At 55.6% G+C, this 17,941-nt stretch overlaps 2 protein-coding genes across 2 annotated transcripts; both read left to right on the forward strand.

Moving 5' to 3' along the window:
• Nucleotides 1-3,148: 3,148 nt before the first annotated feature.
• BST2 (bone marrow stromal cell antigen 2) lies at nt 3,149-6,059 on the forward strand. The gene is made up of 4 exons (XM_049788384.1): nt 3,149-3,445; nt 4,933-5,011; nt 5,610-5,670; nt 5,870-6,059. The coding sequence occupies exons 1-4, from the start codon at nt 3,149-3,151 to the stop codon at nt 6,057-6,059; spliced, it is 627 nt and encodes a 208-aa protein (XP_049644341.1).
• Nucleotides 6,060-9,374: 3,315 nt separating this feature from the next.
• On the forward strand, nt 9,375-14,784 carry CCDC194 (coiled-coil domain containing 194). The gene is made up of 6 exons (XM_049788385.1): nt 9,375-9,492; nt 10,191-10,274; nt 10,402-10,790; nt 12,271-12,367; nt 13,111-13,243; nt 14,634-14,784. Exons 1-6 carry the CDS (start codon nt 9,375-9,377, stop codon nt 14,782-14,784), a joined length of 972 nt encoding a protein of 323 aa, XP_049644342.1.
• Nucleotides 14,785-17,941: the final 3,157 nt, after the last annotated feature.

Here is a 17,941-nt window from a genome sequence, read left to right on the forward strand (position 1 = left end):
CCCGAGTGCTGCCGGATGTGACCCAAAAACAAAAACAAAAAAACAACAACAAAAGAAAACAAACAAACAGAAATAAGTCGGAGGGAGAGAGATAGAGGCAGAATAGTCTCACTCACCTGTGGCATTTAAGAAAAATAAAACGAAGACAAAAAGTTTGGAGTTTTTCCCTAGAAGAAGTTCTTTTTGTTTAAGAGTTTCCCCTGTTGTAAGGAGGGCCTCAGCAAAAGGCTGCAGGCCGCAGTTTGAGGATGTAACCACTTCGCTTAGGTTTTAGGACCCACAGTTAACTTTTGTGGTTGTTTCTTTGTTGTCATAAATGTTCTTCTGATTGAGTTAGAATACCTGAGTTAAAATGTTCCTTTCTCCTAACTGAGTTAGGATGCCTGAGTTAAAATGTTTTTCTAAGATAAAGACCACAGCTGTAAAATAAGGAATGGTGACACTGTACCTTTGCTGTATAAAAACTTGTGAGAATTGGGCCCGGAGAGATAGCACAGCGGTGTTTGCCTTGCAAGCAGCCGATCCAGGACCAAAAGGTGGTTGGTTCGAATCCCGGTGTCGAATCACTGGTCCCCAGTGCCTGCCAGGAGCTATTTCTGAGCAGACAGCCAGGAGTAACCCCTGAGCACTGCGGGTGTGGCCCAAAAACAAAAACAAAAACAAAAAAACTTGTGAGAATTGTGTTTCAGAGTCTCTGCTCTAAGGTTATCCCTTGGCACTGGGCCACTCGGGCACCAGAAAATAAATCCCATTTTTACAAATTTGCATGGCTCCGCATCTCCTTGAAACGCTTGAGACGCCGAGAGAGAGAGAGAGAGAGAGAGAGAGAGAGAGAGAGAGAGAGAGAGAGAGAGAGAGAGAGAGAGGCTGATCCCTGACCCCATCAAAAAGGCTATATAGTAATGACACCCAGCGACAGTAGAGATGAGGGTTGCCCATGATAAGAAGCTTATCAGAGTGGTGAGTGCAGTTAGAGAAATTACTACACTGACAACTACCATGACAACTAGAGATAGAGAGAAATACAATGGCAGTCTCAAAGACATGCAGAGTGTGGGGGGAGGTAGGAAATGAGAGGACAATGGTGCAGAGGAGTGAGCATTTTATGGCTGAAACTCAATTACCAACATGTTTGTAACCATTGTGCTTAAACAAAGAGATTATTTTAATAACTATAAAAGACAGGCGAAAGCGGTGACTCAGGGCATAAGGCATCTGCCTTAGGCGTGCTAGCCTAGGACGGACCTCGGTTGGATCCCCCAGTGTCCCACATGGTCCTTCAAGGCAGAAGCAATTTCTGAGTGCAGAGCCAGGAGTAACCCCTAAACTTCACCGGGTATGGTTCAAAAACAAAAACAAAAACTATATATATATATATGACAAAAAAATAATGAAGGGAGTTGTGGAAACTGCAGCCCCCACAGCCAGAAAGCGTCACTCCTGGGAATGTATGTATATGCGTACATTGTGAGTGTGTGAGAGGCCTGGGTGACAAGTGTGTAAGAACATGTGTGTGTGAGCCCCAAGAGGGAAAGAGGAGTTGAGGGGAGGTCACAGGAGCCCAGAGTCCATCGACTCCCCGGAAGGCCGAGCCCCATCCGACTCACTAGGGCACCTTCAGTTTCGGCCCCCCACCAGGGGCTCCCACTTTTCTCTTGGTCTAGGAGACACGGTGACCTCAGACACAGATCATCTCACCCCAGAGGGCAGAAGCGGGGTTCCCACGTGCTTCCGTCTCCTTCAGCTGGGCTGTGGAGTATCTGGAACCCCATCAGCCCTGAGAGGCAGGTAGGCTCCCGGCCCCATTTCCCCCATCTGCACATTTCTAATCCTAACAGTGCCCCTACCTGGCTGGGTGTGGGCGTGGGGTCTCGGCCCTGCTCTTGGGGCCCAGCAGTTTTTGTTCTCTTTAAGGGGGGCCACTCCCCCGACGGTGCTCGGGGCTGACTCTGGGCTCTGTGCTCGTCCATCACCCTTTCAGGCTCGGGGAACATAATGTGGGGTGTTCTTTCTCTCCAGCCATGCTGAAGACGATGGCACCGGGTTTTCTGTCTCCCGAGAAGCTGCACATGAGAGGCAGAGGCTGCACTGGCCCAGGGTCCCGCAGGAGGGCAGTTTCCCAGGGAATGGGGGGCAGTGGTGTTGTCTACACAGCCTGCCTGGAAGCTGGGGGTGGGGGTGGGGGGGTCGGTTAGCTTCGCCCTGTGCACTACAGCCATCTCTGAGCAGGGCTTTGGAGGCGCTTTGACCCAAAAAAACCCACCTGGATTCCGGAGCCAGCTGTGGTTTCCCAACCCCACCCTCACCCTCGTAACCTGAGGCTGGGCCCCCACAGGACTGCAGGCTCCCAACTGATATCCGGAGTGTGGGGCCGGGCAGACAATTAACTCGCTTCCGCCAGAAGCCTTGGCCAGGGAGGGGAGAGGTGAGTGGGGCCTGCACCCCCCCCCCTGCACCCTTGCAGGCCTTACCAGGGGCGCCTTTACAAACTCCTCACAACCCCCCCAGCTCCCCTTGCTGTGTGCCAAGGCAGCTCCACCCTGATCCTTCCCATGGAAGTTGCTTTTGTGATTGCATCCCTTTCCAGGTGGGGAAACTGAGGCTCACAGGGGTCCACGGGGCATCTGGACTCAAGGAGGGGCGACCTTTAGTGGCCATCCTGGGAACTGCATGCTGGGTCCACTTGTCTCTGCCCAGGGCAAGGGTCAGCGGGTCAGCTGATGGTGGGCCCCTTCAGGGCCGGCGGGGCACTTCCCCCAGCTTCAAACCAGCTGTCCTTACCCTCACCGGCCCCCGTTTGGCTCTGCCTCACGCTGTCCACCCTGCCTGCCCTGCGCAGCCTGTGTCCCGGAACTCAATTTCCCAAGTGCAGCAGTCTCCTGGGTCTCCCACAGAGACAAGTCGCAGGAGGGGTTGGGCCCTCACTGTCCCCCTCTCTGGTGCCCCTTCTCCAAGGCCGTCACTTCCCAGGGAAGGGGTCAGCCTGCTGCCCTCCGCTGGGAAACGAAAGCAAAAATGATGTTCACTGACCAGGAGTCCAGGGCCACATCACTGGGCGGAGTTCTAGAACAGGGCGGGCGGGTCTGGAGATTCTGGAGGTTTCTCTGCAGCCGCCTCCTCCCTCCAGAGTGCTGAGAGCCAGCAAGACATGGCACCCACCTTCTACCACCGTGCCCCCATGCCCTACCTGGAGGAGCACGGGAAGGAGCCCCAGAAGCTGCGGTTCTGGCAGTGCCTGGCTCTGGTGGCCATCGCTTTCCTGCTGGCCACGCTCATCCCCCTGTTGTACTTCATGCCCCAGATGTTGAACCAGGCCTGCTGGGATGGGCTCCGAGTGCAGCAGCAATGCCTCAATGACACCCAGAGCCTCCAACAGAGCCTGAAAAGCACCCAGCACGGTCTTGGCGAGGCCCGGGCCCAGCTTGCCAACTATAACCACACGGTGGTAAGTTGACACGGTGGGGACAGGGGGAGGGCGTGTTGCCCCAAGGCCTCCCCAACTAAGCAGGTTTGGGTGTGGGTGAGAGGGGGAGCCCCCAAATCAGGAGTTTGGGTTCTCACAGTTTTTTGGCTGGGTTGGGTGACCTAGACAATGAATTGTCTGCTCTAGGGACCTAGAGTTGCCGTCATCTCACATTGGAGACCTGGAAACTGCCCTCTGCCCATTCTGTGAATGTAGAAACTGCCCTTGGCCTGTTTTTTTTTTTTTTTTTTTTTGGTTTTTGGTTTTTGGGTCACACCCAGCGGTGCTCAGGGGTTACTCCTGGCTGTCTGCTCAGAAATAGCTCCTGGCAGGCACAGGGGACCATATGGGACACCGGGATTCGAACCAACCACCTTTGGTCCTGGATCAGCTGCTTGCAAGGCAAACGCCACTGTGCTACCTCTCCGGGCCTCGCGCTTGGCCTGATTTAGGGACTCAGAAACTTCCGTTGGTCCATCCTGTAAACCTAGAAATAGCCCTCAGTCTATATTGGAGATGTAGAAACTGCCTTTGACCCCTGTCTTGGGGTCCTAGAAACTCCCCTTGGCATCAAGCACTCTGGGGTTGCAGAAAGTGAACCTCCTTTGGTCACAATAAAAATTATTTTTAGGGGGGCCGGAGAGATAGCATGGAGGTAAGGCATTTGCCTTTCATGCAGAAGGTCATTGGTTCAAATCCCGGCATCCCAGATGGTCCTCCAAGCCTGCCAGGAGCGATTTCTGAGCGTAGAGCCAGGAGTGACCCCTGAGCGCTACTGGGTGTGACCCCAAAATTTATTTTAAAAATTTACAAAAAATGGGGCCAGAGAGATAGCATGAAGGTAGGGTGTTTGCCTTACATGCAGAAGGACGGTGGTTTGAATTTTGGCATCCCATATGGCTCCCTGAGCCTGCCAGGAGCGATTTCTGTGTGTAGAGCCAGGAGTGACCCCTGAGCACTGCTGGGTGTGACCCAAAAAAAAAAAAAAAAAAAAAATTACAAAAACGGGACAGAAGAGGTGGCACTAGAGGTAAGGCGTCTGCCTTGCAAGCGCTAGCCTAGGATGGACCAAGGTTCGATCCCCCATGTGGTCCCCACAATCCAGGGGCGATTTCTGAGTAACTCCTGACTGATTATTAAACGGGTGTGCCCCCCCAAAAAAGCAAACCTCCTCTGGGAATGGACTGGAGACCCACCCGCAGGCCTGAAGAGAATCAGAGATTGGAGGCACTGACATAGCTGGGAAACGGCCCTGGCTCTAGAGTTCTGCAGCACCTCCGTGTTAATGGGACCTAGGGCCCTAGACACCTCACGGGTCTGGACCAGGGAACACTGGGATTCCCTGGACATCAGGGATGAGGGGCTCCTGATCCTCATCAGTTAGACCCGGATGGGGGTGGGAGACAGGTACAGAGGCGCAGGGACAGCCCCCCAAATCCACGCCCACCCCATCTCACCCCGTGATCCAGGAGACCCTGTTGGCAACTCTGGCCAAGAAGGAGAAGGACCACCAGCAGAAGATGCAGGCGAGGGAGGAGGAGCATCAGCGTGAGGGGCGGGGCCGGGCTTGGGCGGGGTCAACCACGATAGGAGGGGCCAGGGGGCGGGTAGACCAATTGGAGCAGGACGAGGTCGGGGCAGGGCGTAGCCAAGTGCTATGGGGCGGGGCCAGCCTCAAGGGGCGGGTCTAACACCGTTAGGCATAGCCAAGGTGGGGCTGGGCCAACCATGAATGGGCAGAGCCAGGGCTGGGCGGGGCCACAGCGATGGGTGGGACCAATGCAGATGAGTGGTCTGGGCGAGACCAGGGACAGCCTGAAGGGGCGGGGCCAAATGAGATGGGGGCGGGGCCAGGACTGGGCGGGGCCATCATGACGGGGCGGGGCCAGTCGGACTTGGCCTGCTAGGGCTGGGCGGGGCCAGTGATTGTGGGCGGGGCTTGGTAGGGTGCATTTGGACTAGAAGAAGCATGGGAGTAGAGGGCGCTGAATCTTGGGGGTGCAGAGGCAGGCCCCACATAGGACAGGAGCGAGCACTCGATGCTTCCCAGGTGGTGCCCGACAAGGGTGGAGCTCTTAGCCACTGTGGGTCAGGCCAGGGAAGAGTCGAGGCCCCTGAGAAGCAGCCAGATCTTGTGTCCCTGTAGGCGAGATCCAGAAACTGAAAGAGCAGCTGCAGGAGGCGGTGGCAAAGCTGGAGTCGAAGAGGTTTGAGGCCCACCCCCCTTTTCCGTGCCCTCGGGCCTCCCCCAAGTCCTGGGACCCCTTGAGCGCCTGGATGGGGGGCTAGAGGGAGGGAGCTGGCCTGGATCCAGATCAAGCCTTGTTCCCGCTCCGGGGAAGGGCAGAGGCCAGGTGCAGGGCCCCTCCCAGCTCAACCTCCCCAATAATCCTCCTTCTGATGCAGCGAAGGTTCTGAGGGGCGCAGCCGGGCAGCCTCCGCAGGGACCCCTGACCCCAGAGTCAAGGAGACCCCGGTGGAGGGGGAGAAGACGGAGACGGAGACCTCGACCTCGGCCTCGATCAGCAGCCGCCTCACCCTCAGCGCCTGGGCCGGGGCTGGGCTCATCGTGCTCTGGAGTCTGGGATTCCTCTGACCTCTCCAGAGCCTCAGGAAGCCAGCCGGGTAACCAGGGGTGGGTCTGGGGTGAGTGGGGCGAATCAGGCCTGGGACCAGCCCACCAGGGTAGGTGGTCTCTGTGCGGGGCGCCCTGCAAGGCTGGGTTCAGAGAAGGGTTTTGGGGAGAAGCCTAGAAGGAGGCAGGTTTCTGCAGGGCTGAGCCCAGGACAGAAGTGGAACTCCCTGTGGGCGTGGCTTGGGAAGTGGGCGTTGCTTTTTTGGGAGGCATGGCCTTCAGGAAGCCCAATGGGAGCACGGCATGTAGAATAGGGCGTGGCTTCGAAGAGGCGTGGCCTGCAGAGGACCTATGCAAATCACGTTTGGGGTGTGGCTTCGAGGGGGCGTGGTATGTCAAACAAGGCGGGGTTTCCAGGGCGGCCTTGGAAGGGCGGGGCTTCCTGTCCTCCAACTGCTCCATTCTACCCTCATCCTTTCCCTCCTTCCTAGGCCTCAGCCCTGGCTGGTCCAGTCCCCGCAGCCTGGCTTCTCTGTTGGAGGGTTCCTCGGCCTGCTCCGTGGGACTGGGGTGCACCCAGCAGTACAGTCTGGGCGGACAGGGAAGGGTAGCAGGGGCTGCTCTGAGGCTGGAGGAAATGCAGACTTAGCTTTGGACTGTCTCCCAAAGTCGGGAGGGATGGGGTGGGGCACACACAACTCATTTCTGGCTCTAGGGTCTTGGGGTTCCTCCAAATAAACAGAGCCTCTTACAGTGAAATGCAACCTCTGCTTCCTATGTGCGTCACCACTAGCCCTGTGAGGTTCCAGCCCACTTGGATGCCGGAACATTCCCAAGAGAGCCCCGAGAGAGAGACACCCCGTTATCTTTGGGGCCCACTCAGATCCTGGGAAGGTGTCAGCAGCTGCTCCCCCACCCTGCCCTTCTTGGGAGACTGATGATCAGTGATACCACATGTTCCCTCAGAAAGTGGGGGACAGGAGCCAAACCTGGGGAGCTGCAGATACACAGATACAGCCAGGACTGTCACAGTCTTCCCCAATTCCTATTCATCCTAAAAAGCCCCTCTGCCTTCAAGTCTCTCTGCTTCTCTGGAATGACAGTGACTGTGCTCATGAATTCTTTGTTTTGGGGGGCACAACCCGAGGCACTCAGGGGTTACTTCTGACCATGCACTTAGAAAACACTCCTAGCAGGCTGTGGGGATCTTATGGGATGTTCGAGATTGAACCCGGGTTGGCCACGTGCCTGGCAAACGCCCTCCTCACTGCGCTATTGTGTAAGCCTCTGAACCCATAAACTCTGTGCTCTCTCTGGAAAGTCCCCTGTGCCCCATAAATCCCATCCTCCGGTTCTCTGGCTCCCTTCACGTTGCTGGAATCCTGGCCAGTGCTCAGATGCTTCCTGTCTGTGGTGTTGGAGCCAGATCTGCTTCCGGCCAGGGTTCCTGGGGTTGACTCCGTCCTGCTGTCCTGTCTCCAGCCCGATGTTCTGTGGATCCTGCTGCATGCACAGCTGCATGGTGACCTTGTCCCAGGACCTTGCCAGGCTTCCCCTCCTCTGCGGCCTCAGCTCCCGGCCCGGAGTTTCAAAGGAGCTTGGGGCAGGGGATTCCTGGGGGGCTCTATCGGGGTCCTCAAACTCCTTAAACAGGAGCCAGTTCACTGTCCCTCAGACCACTGGAGGGATGGACTATGGTATAAAAAAATGAACAAATTACTATGCACACAGCACATCTTATTTTGAGGGGATAAAAGGGAACAAATACAATATTTAAAATGAAGAACAGGGGCTGGAGCCATATATAGCACAGAGGTAGGGCGTTTGCCTTGCATGCGGCCAACCAAGGATGACCCTGGTTCGATTCCCATATGGTTCCCCAAGCCTGCCAGGAGCAATTTTTGAACGTAGATCCAGGAGTACTCCTGAGCACCACCAGGTATGACTCCCCCCCCCCAAAAAAAAAAAAACCATAAAAAGAACAAGTTAATTTTTATTTATTTTGGTTTTGGGGCCACACCTTGCAGCTGTCAGGGGTTACTTTTGGTGTTATGTGCTCAGAAATCGCTGCTGGCCGGCTCAGGGACAATATGGGATGTTGGGAATCAAACCCAGGTCTGTCCCAGGTCGGTCGTGCAAGGCAAAAGTCCTACTGCTGTGCTGTCACTATAGCCCCACAGAACAAGTAAATTAAATCAACAGACTTACCAGTATTTCATTGGGAACTAAGGGCCTGTTTTTGGCGGGCTATAGTTTGAGGATCCCTGCCTGAGACTTAGAGGAGGAGTTGAGAGACAGAGAGAAAGAGGGAGTCGGAGAGTTCGGTGCACATCCCACACATGAGCACTGCAGGAGGGGACAAGTCGGCAGCTAAGCAGGACAGGCAGCGGTGGTGGCAAAAACACCAGCAGGCCAGATAAATAACCTCAGTGGGCCACAGGTGGCCTGTGGGCCATAATGTGGGGACCCCTGGGTTATACAAAGACACCCCCCCCCAAGAAGAGCTAGGCAGCTACCCTACTCTCACATTGCATTCTCTGTCACTCCCAGACAAAAGTGCCTGCTCTGGGCCCACATGTCCGGGGACAGGACACTGGGTAGGTGATCACGATTGGGTGCCAGAGCCATGGCACAGTGGAGAAGATGTTTGCCTTGCAAGCTGCTGACCCAGTAGGTTGAACCTTGGGTTCAATCCCTGGCATCCCATATGTTCCCCCGGGGCCTGCCAGAAGCGATTTCTGAGCTCAGAGCCAGGAGAAAGCCCTGAGCACAGTTGGGTATGGTCCAAACAAACAAACCCAAAAAAGCAATAACAGCAATGAGACCGGAGAGAGGCGACAGCCGGTGGGGAAATGGCCTTGCACGCCTTGTCCACACCTCGGCCTGTCCTTCCTCAGTACCTCATGCGGTCCCCTGAGCCCACCAGGAGTGAGCCCTGAGCACAGAGCCAGGAAAGTGCCCCGGAGTATAGCAGTTATGCAAAACCCCGCCAAATAAATAGCAATAATGGCGGATCAAGAGAGGGGCTGAGATAGTGAGGAAGGGATTCCTGGGGAGTGGAGTGGAGGGGAGGAACAGTTAGAGCCAAGGAGGAAGGAGAGGGCTGGCTCCAGGCACCCGGGCAGCTGGGGAGGGAGGAAGGAAACATTTAACAGGGCCAGCAGGCTTGGAGGGCGAAGAAGGGGTGCTTGGATTCCAGGCAGGTTTGAGGGGTGAACTAGGCTCCAATACCAATATCAGCTTTGCCTGTACGCGGCGCCACTTTAGATTCCTGGTTCCTCCCCTTGCGCTTCGCTATAAAGACCCGGTGAAAAGTGCTCGCAAGAACCACCGGCCATGTGCGACCAGAACGTGGGGCCACAGCGACGCCTGGTGGCAGCAGGCACGCACTACAACGAGAAGGTGCGTCGGCGCCTGGGACAGCCCGTGGGCAGGTTCCGAGTAGAGCTCAAGAGTGGGGAAAGAGGGGCCGGAGAGATAGCATGGAGGTAAGGCATTTGCCTTTCATGCAGAAGGTCATCAGTTCAAATCCCGGCGTCCCATATGGTCCCCCGTGCCTGCCAGGAGCAATTTCTGAGCCTGGAGCCAGGAATAACCCCTGAGCACTGCCGGGTGTGACCCAAAAACCACACACACACAAAAAAGCACAGCCATTGGGTGACAGAATAGCGGTGGGGCATTTGCCTTGCACAAGGCTGACCCAGGATGGACCTGGGTTCCATCCCCAACATTCCACAGGGTCCTCCGAGCCTGCCAGGTCAGATTTCTGAGCTCAGAGCCAGGAATAACCCCTGAGTGCTGTCGGGGGTGGCCCAAAACCTCTCCGAAAATTTATTTTGACTGGAGTGATTACACGGCGGTAGGGCGTTCGACTGACGCGTGGCCGACCCGAGACGAACTGAATTTGATCTTCAGCATGTCTTATGGTCCCCCGAGCCTTCTGAGCTCAGAGCCAGGAGGAACCCCTGAGTGCTGCCTGGGATGGCCCAAAACAAAACAAAACATAAAATAAAAAAGCACAGCCAGAAGAAAGTCTGAGCACATCTGGGTGTGGCCCCAAAAGAAAACAAAACAGAAACAAAACAGAACCTGAGTCTGCAGAAGAAGGATGGGCACAGAATTTTGAAGCCCGGAGCCCCCTTTCCCCACCAGGCCCATGCTCCTTAGACCCAGGGAAAGTGATGTGTTTCCATGATGTCCTACACGCAGGGAAACTGAGGCTGGGGCACAGCCCTGGTGAGGATGGAGGATTCCCAGGGCGCGCCATGCATGCACTCTGCCGTGCGCCTGGCGCGGCCCCTCCCGTGGGGCAGGGCAGGGCAGGCGGGCCTGTGGGTGTCCAGGCGCTGCAGGTGCCACTTAGGCGCTCGTGGCTGTCTGGGACCCAAGGGAGCAGCACGCGCGGGTGGCATGGCCGGGTCGGGGCCGGAGCCGCAGCCGGAGCCCGGGTGCGCGTGGCGGGCGCTGGCCCTATGCGGGGCTGCGGTGTTCCTGGCGGCCGCGGCGGCCGGGGGTGCCCTGCTGGCCTGGAACCTGGCGGCCTCCACCTCCCGGGGCTCCCGCTGCCCGGAGCCCGCGCCCTCGGCCAACACCACTAGTACCCCGGCGCCGCCCCGGGACCCCGCGCTCTCCCCCGGGAACGCCCAGGACGAGCTGCGGCGACGGCTGGAGGAGCTGACCCGAGAGCTGGAAGAGGCCCAAGGGGCGCGCCAAGAGCTCCAGGGGCTACTCAGGGCCTGTGAAAGCCGCCAGGTAGGTGCCATGGACCCGCTGGGCGAGGGTTTCGGGGTCTCGTATCCAGAAAGTGAAATCCCCAACTCCCAGCATGGCCCAAAGTCCCCCTAGGTGGACAGAAAGTACAATGGTTTAGGTGTTCTCCTTGCGAGTTTGATCCCCTGCATCCCATACAATCTCCTGAGTCCTGCCAGGTGTGAGTCCTAGTGCAGAAAGTGGAGTAACATTGAGCAGCCACAGGGTGACCCAAAAACAGATAAAAAAAAAAAAAAAAAACAGAATATGGACCCGGAGAGATAGCACAGCAGCGTTTGCCTTGCAAGCAGCCGATACAGGACCAAAGGTGGTTGGTTCGAATCCCGGTGTCCCATATGGTCCCCCGTGCCTGCCAGGAGCTATTTCTGAGCAGACAGGCAGGAGTAACCCCTGAGCACTGCCGGGTGTGGCCCAAAAACCAAATACAAACAAACAAAACAGAATATGCCAAATAAACAAACAAAAAAGAAGGCACCCCAGGGAAATACACCCAGCCCAATCCCTGGACATACTGCATCCTGCCTCCCTCCCCTGCCCTCTCCGCTGGCCCTGCCGGGTTATTTCCAGAGATAGGCCCATCTACACACCTATAATTAGGGGCTAAAGTTGGCCTCTAAGGGGCGGTACCTGCACTGTCTGCCCTAGCCCTCTGGCCACCCCCTCAGTGTGGCACTGAGTCCAGTAGGGCGGGGAGGGCGCTGGCCGGGACACACAGCCAAGCCCGGTAGATCCCCAGCATCCCACATAGTCCCCCAAGCACTGCCCGGAGTGGTTCCTTGGTGGAGGGTCAGGAGTAAGCTTGCAGCTTACTCAGGTGTAGCTTCAAAGTCCTCCCCCGCCAAATAGCAATAACTGTGATCAAGAAAGGGGCTGTGATAGTGAAGAGGGGGTTCTGGAGGAGCAGGGGGAGACGAGGAATAGTTATGGCCAAAAAGGGAAGAGAGGACTTGTGCTCGGCATCCTGGAAGCATCGGAAGGTCAGGAGGGAATATTTAACGGAGCCAGTGGGCTTGGAGGGTTGCAGAGGGGTGCTTGGATTCTGGGCAGGAAGGGAAGGGGGAAGCGGGCTGGCTTGGCTCTAATACCAACCTTGCTCGCACATGGCACCAGATTGGATACCTAGTTTCTCCCCTTGTGCTTTGCTACAAAACCCCATGAAAAGTGCTCATGAAGGCCACCGTCCATGCACATCCAGAACATTGGGCCCAGAGTGAAACGTGGGGAAGAGGGGGTCAGGTGTTCTGGAAACAGTGGGAAGGGGATGTGTTCAGGGGTGATGGGCCTGGGGAGGCCAGGAGAAGTGGGCTTGATCTCGCTGGGCAGGAAGGGAAGCAGACAGGAGCTATCTCTTAGCACAGGGGAAAAGAAACATGGAAAGTGCAGGATTCGCAACTGCCGGGGAGGGCGGAAAGATCCGTTCACCTCACCTGCCCAGTGTCCTATCTGCCCCTGCACCCCGCAGAATCAGCTGGAGACCCAGCTCATGATGCTGAAGGCAGAGAGGGACGAGGCCAAGGCGCAGGGGACCCAGATGAGTGCTGAGAATGGGGCCCTGACAGGTAAGTGATAGGGAGCAAGGAGGGAACTAAAAAAGTCCCTGACCACTACCCGAGACACACAGGAGCTGTCAGTGCATCATGGAAAGTGAAAAATAGGGGGAAAATAAAACAGAACAGAGGTGGGAGCACAGTGAGGAGGACGTTTGCCAATCCGGGTTCTATTCCCTGCATCCCACAGGGCCCCCAAGCCTGCCAGGAGTGATTGATTGATTTGTTTGTTTGTTATTTGGGGGGCACACCCAGCAATACTCAGGGGTTGCTTGTGGCTCTGTGCTCAGAAATCACTCCTAGCAGGCTTGGGAGACCATATGGGATGCCAGGGTTCGAACTCTGGTCAGCAAGCAGCGTGCAAGGCAAATGTCCTTGCTGCTGTGCTCTCACTGGGGCCCCAGCAGTGATCCCTGAGCACAGCTGGTGTGGTCCCCCAAAAGGAAAAGTAGCAAACCCATACACTGGGGGATCCCTCAATCTGACCTGTCCCCCTGGGCCCACACCCAGGGGACCCGATCCCTGGTCTCCAGGGACCCCATCTGCCCCCTCCCCTGCACCCAAAACCAAGGGCCCATAGGCATTAGGACCCCAGCACCCTCACATTGTGGGGGTCCCCATCTGACCTGGCCCCTGGACACCAGGGACCCCATCTGACCTGTCCCCTTGCACCCAAACACCAGCATCCCCCCAGCCTGACCCAATCCCCTGAACCTGCAACCTGGGGCCCCCGCCTGACACCCCCTCACCCCCAGAAGCCCTGGCACGCTGGGAGGCGGCGGCCACTGAGTCTGCGCAGCACCTGGAGGAGGCGCAGCAACGCGCACACAAGGCTGAAGCCGAGGGCGGAGCCTGCGCAGCCCGGGAGGCGACGCTGCGCGAGCGAGTGTGAGTAAGGGGCGGGGCTTGGGACGGACGGGTGGGAAGCTCGGCCAATGGCCGCCCAGAGATCTGTTCTCCCGGACCAATCAGGGCGCGGGGCGTGGCTTTGGAGCATCTGCTGGCATGAAGGACCAGTCAGGGGCTGGATGCTGTGAAGGAAAAGCCCTGGGGTGGATTCTTGAGGCTGATGCTGGGGGTCAGGAATCTCTAGGCTTCCTGGACGCAGCTGGGGAGTGGGTCTGGGAGGGACAGAGAAGGATGTAAGACAAAGACGGGGCGTTGGTGAGGCCTGAGGGATTGCACAGCAGAGAGGGGGTTTGCCTTGCACAGGGCCGACCTGACCCAGCTTCGATCCCTGGAATCCCATAGGGTCCCCCATCTCTGCCAGGAGTGATTTCTGAGCAGAGTAAACCCCTGGGCGCCTCCAGGTGTGGCCCCCAAACCAATAAATAAATAAATGAAAACTAAAATCAAGGGCTGGAGGGATAGCACATTGGGGATGGAGTTTGCCTTGCACTTGGCTGACCAGACCTGGATTCGATTTCCAGCATCCCATAGGGTCCCCTGAGCACAGAACCAGGAGTAATTACTGAGCACTGACAGGTGTGGTCCACAAATAAACAAAGAAAGAAAGAAAGAAAGAAAGAAAGAAAGAAAGAAAGAAAGAAAGAAAGAAAGAAAGAAAGAAAGAAAGAAAGAAAGAAAGAAAGAAAGAAAGAGGGAGGAAGAGAGAGGGAGGGAGGAAGAGAGAAAGAAAGAAGAAAGAAAGAAAGAAAGAAAGAAAGAAAGAAAGAAAGAAAGAAAGAAAGAAAGAAAGAAAGAAAGAAAGAAAGAGAGAGAGAGAGAAAGAGAGAGAAAGAGAGAAAGAAAGAAAGAGAGAAAGAAGGAAGGAAGGAAGGAAGGAAGGAAGAAAGAAAGAAAGAAAGAAAGAAAGAAAGAAAGAAAGAAAGAAAGAAAGAAAGAAACGAAGGAAGGAAGGAAGGAAAGAAAGAAAGAAAGAAAGAAAGAAAGAAAGAAAGAAAGAAAGAAAGAAAGAAAGAAAGAAAGAAAGAAAGAAAGAAAGAAAGAAAGAAAGAAAGAAAGAAAGAAACGAAGGAAGGAAGGAAGGAAGGAAGGAAGGAAGGAAGGCAGGCAGGCAGGCAGGCAGGAAGGAAGGAAGGAAGGAAGGAAGGAAGGAAGGAAGGAAGGAAGGAAGGAAGGAAGGAAGGAAGGAAAAGAAAGAGGGCAGCGGGTGTCCTGAGTATGCCCAGAGTCTGGAGCGACGTTTCTGGGGAGGACTCTGGGCACATATCGAGGGTGCTTGGGGCAGGGGTGTGGAAGTGGATGTTTCATAAAAACTGGGGCAGGCACCGTCCCGGGGTGGGTGCCTTCACGCCCCTCCCGCCCTTCTCTGCAGTGACGCTCTGGAGGCCGAGATGGACCCTCGACGGAAAGGGTCGCGCCCCCGACCCCGACCCCGGCCCAGCCCGCGGACCCAGCCCAGCACCCGCTCGAGCTCCAGCTCCGGGACATCCAAGGGCTGCCGGCGACCTCGCCACGCTGGATAAAACCATCCCACAAGCAGGACGGGGCCTTGGCGCAGGGGAGTCCTCCAGCAACGTTCAGTTCTAGAGCCAGAAGCGCCCCTGACGGGTGCCTGCGAATGAGCTTTCTTTCACCACTAGGGTGGGCTCTGCAGAAAGGGAAACTGAGGCTGGCAAATCACACAGAGGTGTTGAGCTTCGGCTCAGGGCTCTCCCCAAGCCCCTGTGCTGCCCTCCTCCCACAAGCATAGGGGTCTTAGGGTCCAGTGCTGACTCCCCAAGGGCCTTCAGTCCACCCCTCAATTTACTTGGTTTGTAAATTTGTAAATTTGATTCCAGCACCAAAGGCAACTGGTGGCTGACTTGTCCACTCGCAGACCCCCCAGACAGGGTCCCCCCAGGTGGAGCCAGTGTACCTCTCATGGGACATGACCCATGAGACAGAAAAATACAGTAGAGGCTAGTTTGACCACCCCCCCGAAGTCAACTAGTTCACAGGGGGTGTAAAGAAAGTCTGGGCCAAGGTGAGGCGATTCTGCACTGTTCCCAGGCAGTGGGCAGAGAAATAAGACAAAGAAGAATTTAGGTTCCTTGGGCTGAAAAAGTGAGTGCAGTGGGTAGGGACTTTGCCTTGCAGGTGGCCAATCCAGGTTCAATCCCTGGCACCTCATAGGATCCTTCAAGCCTGCCAGAAGTAATCCCCAAGTACTTCCTGGTGTGGTCCAAAAACAACCTCTTGCCAAAAATTAAGTTATCAGGGGCTGGAGCAATAGCACAGCGGGGAGGGCATTTGCCTTGCACACAGATGACACGGGACAGATCCAGGATCGATTCCCAGCATCCCATATGGTCCCCTGAGTCTGCCAGGAGCAATCTCTTTTGTTTTGGGAGGGTTGGGTCACACCCAGCAGCGCTCAGGGGTTCTTCCTGTCTCTGCACTCAGAAGTTGCTCCTGGCAGGCTCGGGGGACCATAAGGGATGCCAGGATTCCAACCACCATCTGCCCTGGATTGACTGTGTGCAAGGCAAATGCTTTAACACTGTGCTATCTCTCCGGATCCCAGGAGCGATTTCTGAGTGCAGAGTCAGGAGTACCCCCGAGCACTGCCAGGTGTGACCCAAAAACCAAAAAAAAAAAAAAAAAAAGTCCTGTGTTGTTTAGCAAAAGAATCACTTTAATTTTGTTTTGATGTTGGTTTTGGGGCCACCCCTTGCGATGCTCGAGTTACTCATAGCTCTGCATTCAGAGATCACGCCTGGTGGTGCTCAGGGGACCCTGAGGATTGAAACATGCAAGGCAAACACCCTCCCCGCTGTGCTATTGATCTAAAACAGTCACTTTCTGAGAAACACCTTGTCAGGCGAAGTCCAAAGTCTACCCATGAACCTGTCGGTGCATCTTGGGGGGAAATGCCCTGTCTTCTCTACGGTCCCTCCTTTTTTTTTTTTTTGTTTTGTTTTGTTTTTTGGGCCACACCCATTTGACGCTCAGGGGTTACTCCTGGCTATGAGCTCAGAAATCGCCCCTGGCTTGGGGAGACCATATGGGACGCCGGGGGATCGAACCGCGGTCCGTCCTACGCTAGCGCTTGTAAGGCAGACACCTTACCTCTAGCGCCACCTTCCCGGCCCCTATACGGTCCCTCCTTAAGCAACATGTTTAAGCATTAAAGACTCAGAACCTGGGCTGGGTCTCGCCTCATCCTTTACTGATAGGAACCAATGATCATTCAGGGCTGTAGATATTCGGAATGAAGGGCGAGTTCCCAGCTTTGTGGGCAGAAGGCTGGATTCTATCCTCAGCACCCATGGGGCCCCTGAGACTGTCAGGAGCAATCTCTGAGCACAGAGCCTGGAGTAAGCCCTGATGAGCACTCCAGATGTGGTTCCAAACCAGAATTAAAAATTTCCAATTTGGGCCCGAAGAGATAGCACAGCGGTGTTTGCCTTGCAAGCAGCCAATCCAGAACCAAAGGTGGTTGGTTCGAATCCCGGTGTCCCATATGGTCCCCCGTGCCTGCCAGGAGCTATTTCTGAGCATACAGTCAGGAGTAACCCCTGAGCACTGCGGGTGTGGCCCAAAAACAAAAACAAAATAATCCAATTTACAGGAAAATTGGGAGGATTGGTACAAAGAAGAAAGTAAGACCGCCCTTGGCCTGTCCATCCTGTCCCCCCATCTCTTTCTCTCTCTGTTTATTTGGGTCACACTGGCAGGGTTTGGGGGATCACTCCTGACTCTTGTGCTCAGAAATCACTCTGAAGGTGCTCAGGGGAACCTATGGGATGCTGGAGATCAAACTCAGATTGGCCATGTGCGAGGCAAATGCCCTCCCCACAGTGCTTTCATTTCAGGCCCCAACTCTCTCTCCCTCTTTCCTTTCCTCTCCCCATCTTATCCTTCCCCTCTCCCTTCCCTGCACCCCACCCAGCCCGATGCCCTCTCTCTTCCTGAGTGATAACCTCATAGGGCTGATGCTTCTTTATCGGAGGCACAGGAGGGAACATTTCCGAAAATCAGGGCCCTTCTTTCTCCCACAAGGTCTCCATGCAAACAGGAAGGCAGAAGCCCAGTGCTGATAGTGATGCCCTGCAGAGCAGATCAGGCTGGCCAGCCATGGGTACCTGAGTGCGTTGCAGTCTTGGGGGGTCCAGGCTTGGAACTGAACCCCCCAAACCCACACATACATGCATCATACATACATACATACATACATACATACATACATACATACATAGAGACACATGCTCATTGCATAAATGAGGGACCAGGGCACCAGCTGCTATACCCGCTACGGCCACCTGGTGTCGTTACCGCCCCAGTCAGGATTCTGGCGAGGCAATTGGGGGGCGTGTCTGAACCCCCAGAGTGAAGCGGCCCAGACGTGGGGGCCCAACAGCCCTTTGTCCAATCCCCCACCTTCATCTTGGCTGCCTCGACCCAGCTCCAAAAAAAAACTGAGAAACTAGGGAGCATGTATGTGGCTCTTTTGGGGAGTCAGAGCCCTAAGTTGGAGAACCCACATGTGAGTTTTTGGGGACACCCCATCTACTCCAAGGACACCTCCCAGAGTCCCTGTTGTCTGGCATCACCTCCCAAGCCTCTCTGTATGGCTGGGTCCTAGTGGCCCCAGATCTCCTGAAAACTAATTGGGGTGCTGGGCACAGCTGTGGATGGCGG

Source organism: Suncus etruscus, chromosome 15 (assembly GCF_024139225.1).
Source record: "Suncus etruscus isolate mSunEtr1 chromosome 15, mSunEtr1.pri.cur, whole genome shotgun sequence".
In the NCBI taxonomy this organism is placed as follows: domain Eukaryota; kingdom Metazoa; phylum Chordata; class Mammalia; order Eulipotyphla; family Soricidae; genus Suncus; species Suncus etruscus.

Coding starts and splice junctions, on each gene's coding strand:
- BST2 (XM_049788384.1), top strand. CDS start 3,149: ATGGCACCCACCTTCTACCACCGTGCCCCCATGCCCTACCTGGAGGAG. Junction 3,446..4,932: donor CCAACTATAACCACACGGTG/GTAAGTTGACAC, acceptor CCCGTGATCCAG/GAGACCCTGTTGGCAACTCT. Junction 5,012..5,609: donor GAGGGAGGAGGAGCATCAGC/GTGAGGGGCGGG, acceptor GTGTCCCTGTAG/GCGAGATCCAGAAACTGAAA.
- CCDC194 (XM_049788385.1), top strand. CDS start 9,375: ATGTGCGACCAGAACGTGGGGCCACAGCGACGCCTGGTGGCAGCAGGC. Junction 9,493..10,190: donor GTTCCGAGTAGAGCTCAAGA/GTGGGGAAAGAG, acceptor TTTCCCCACCAG/GCCCATGCTCCTTAGACCCA. Junction 12,368..13,110: donor TGAGAATGGGGCCCTGACAG/GTAAGTGATAGG, acceptor CCTCACCCCCAG/AAGCCCTGGCACGCTGGGAG.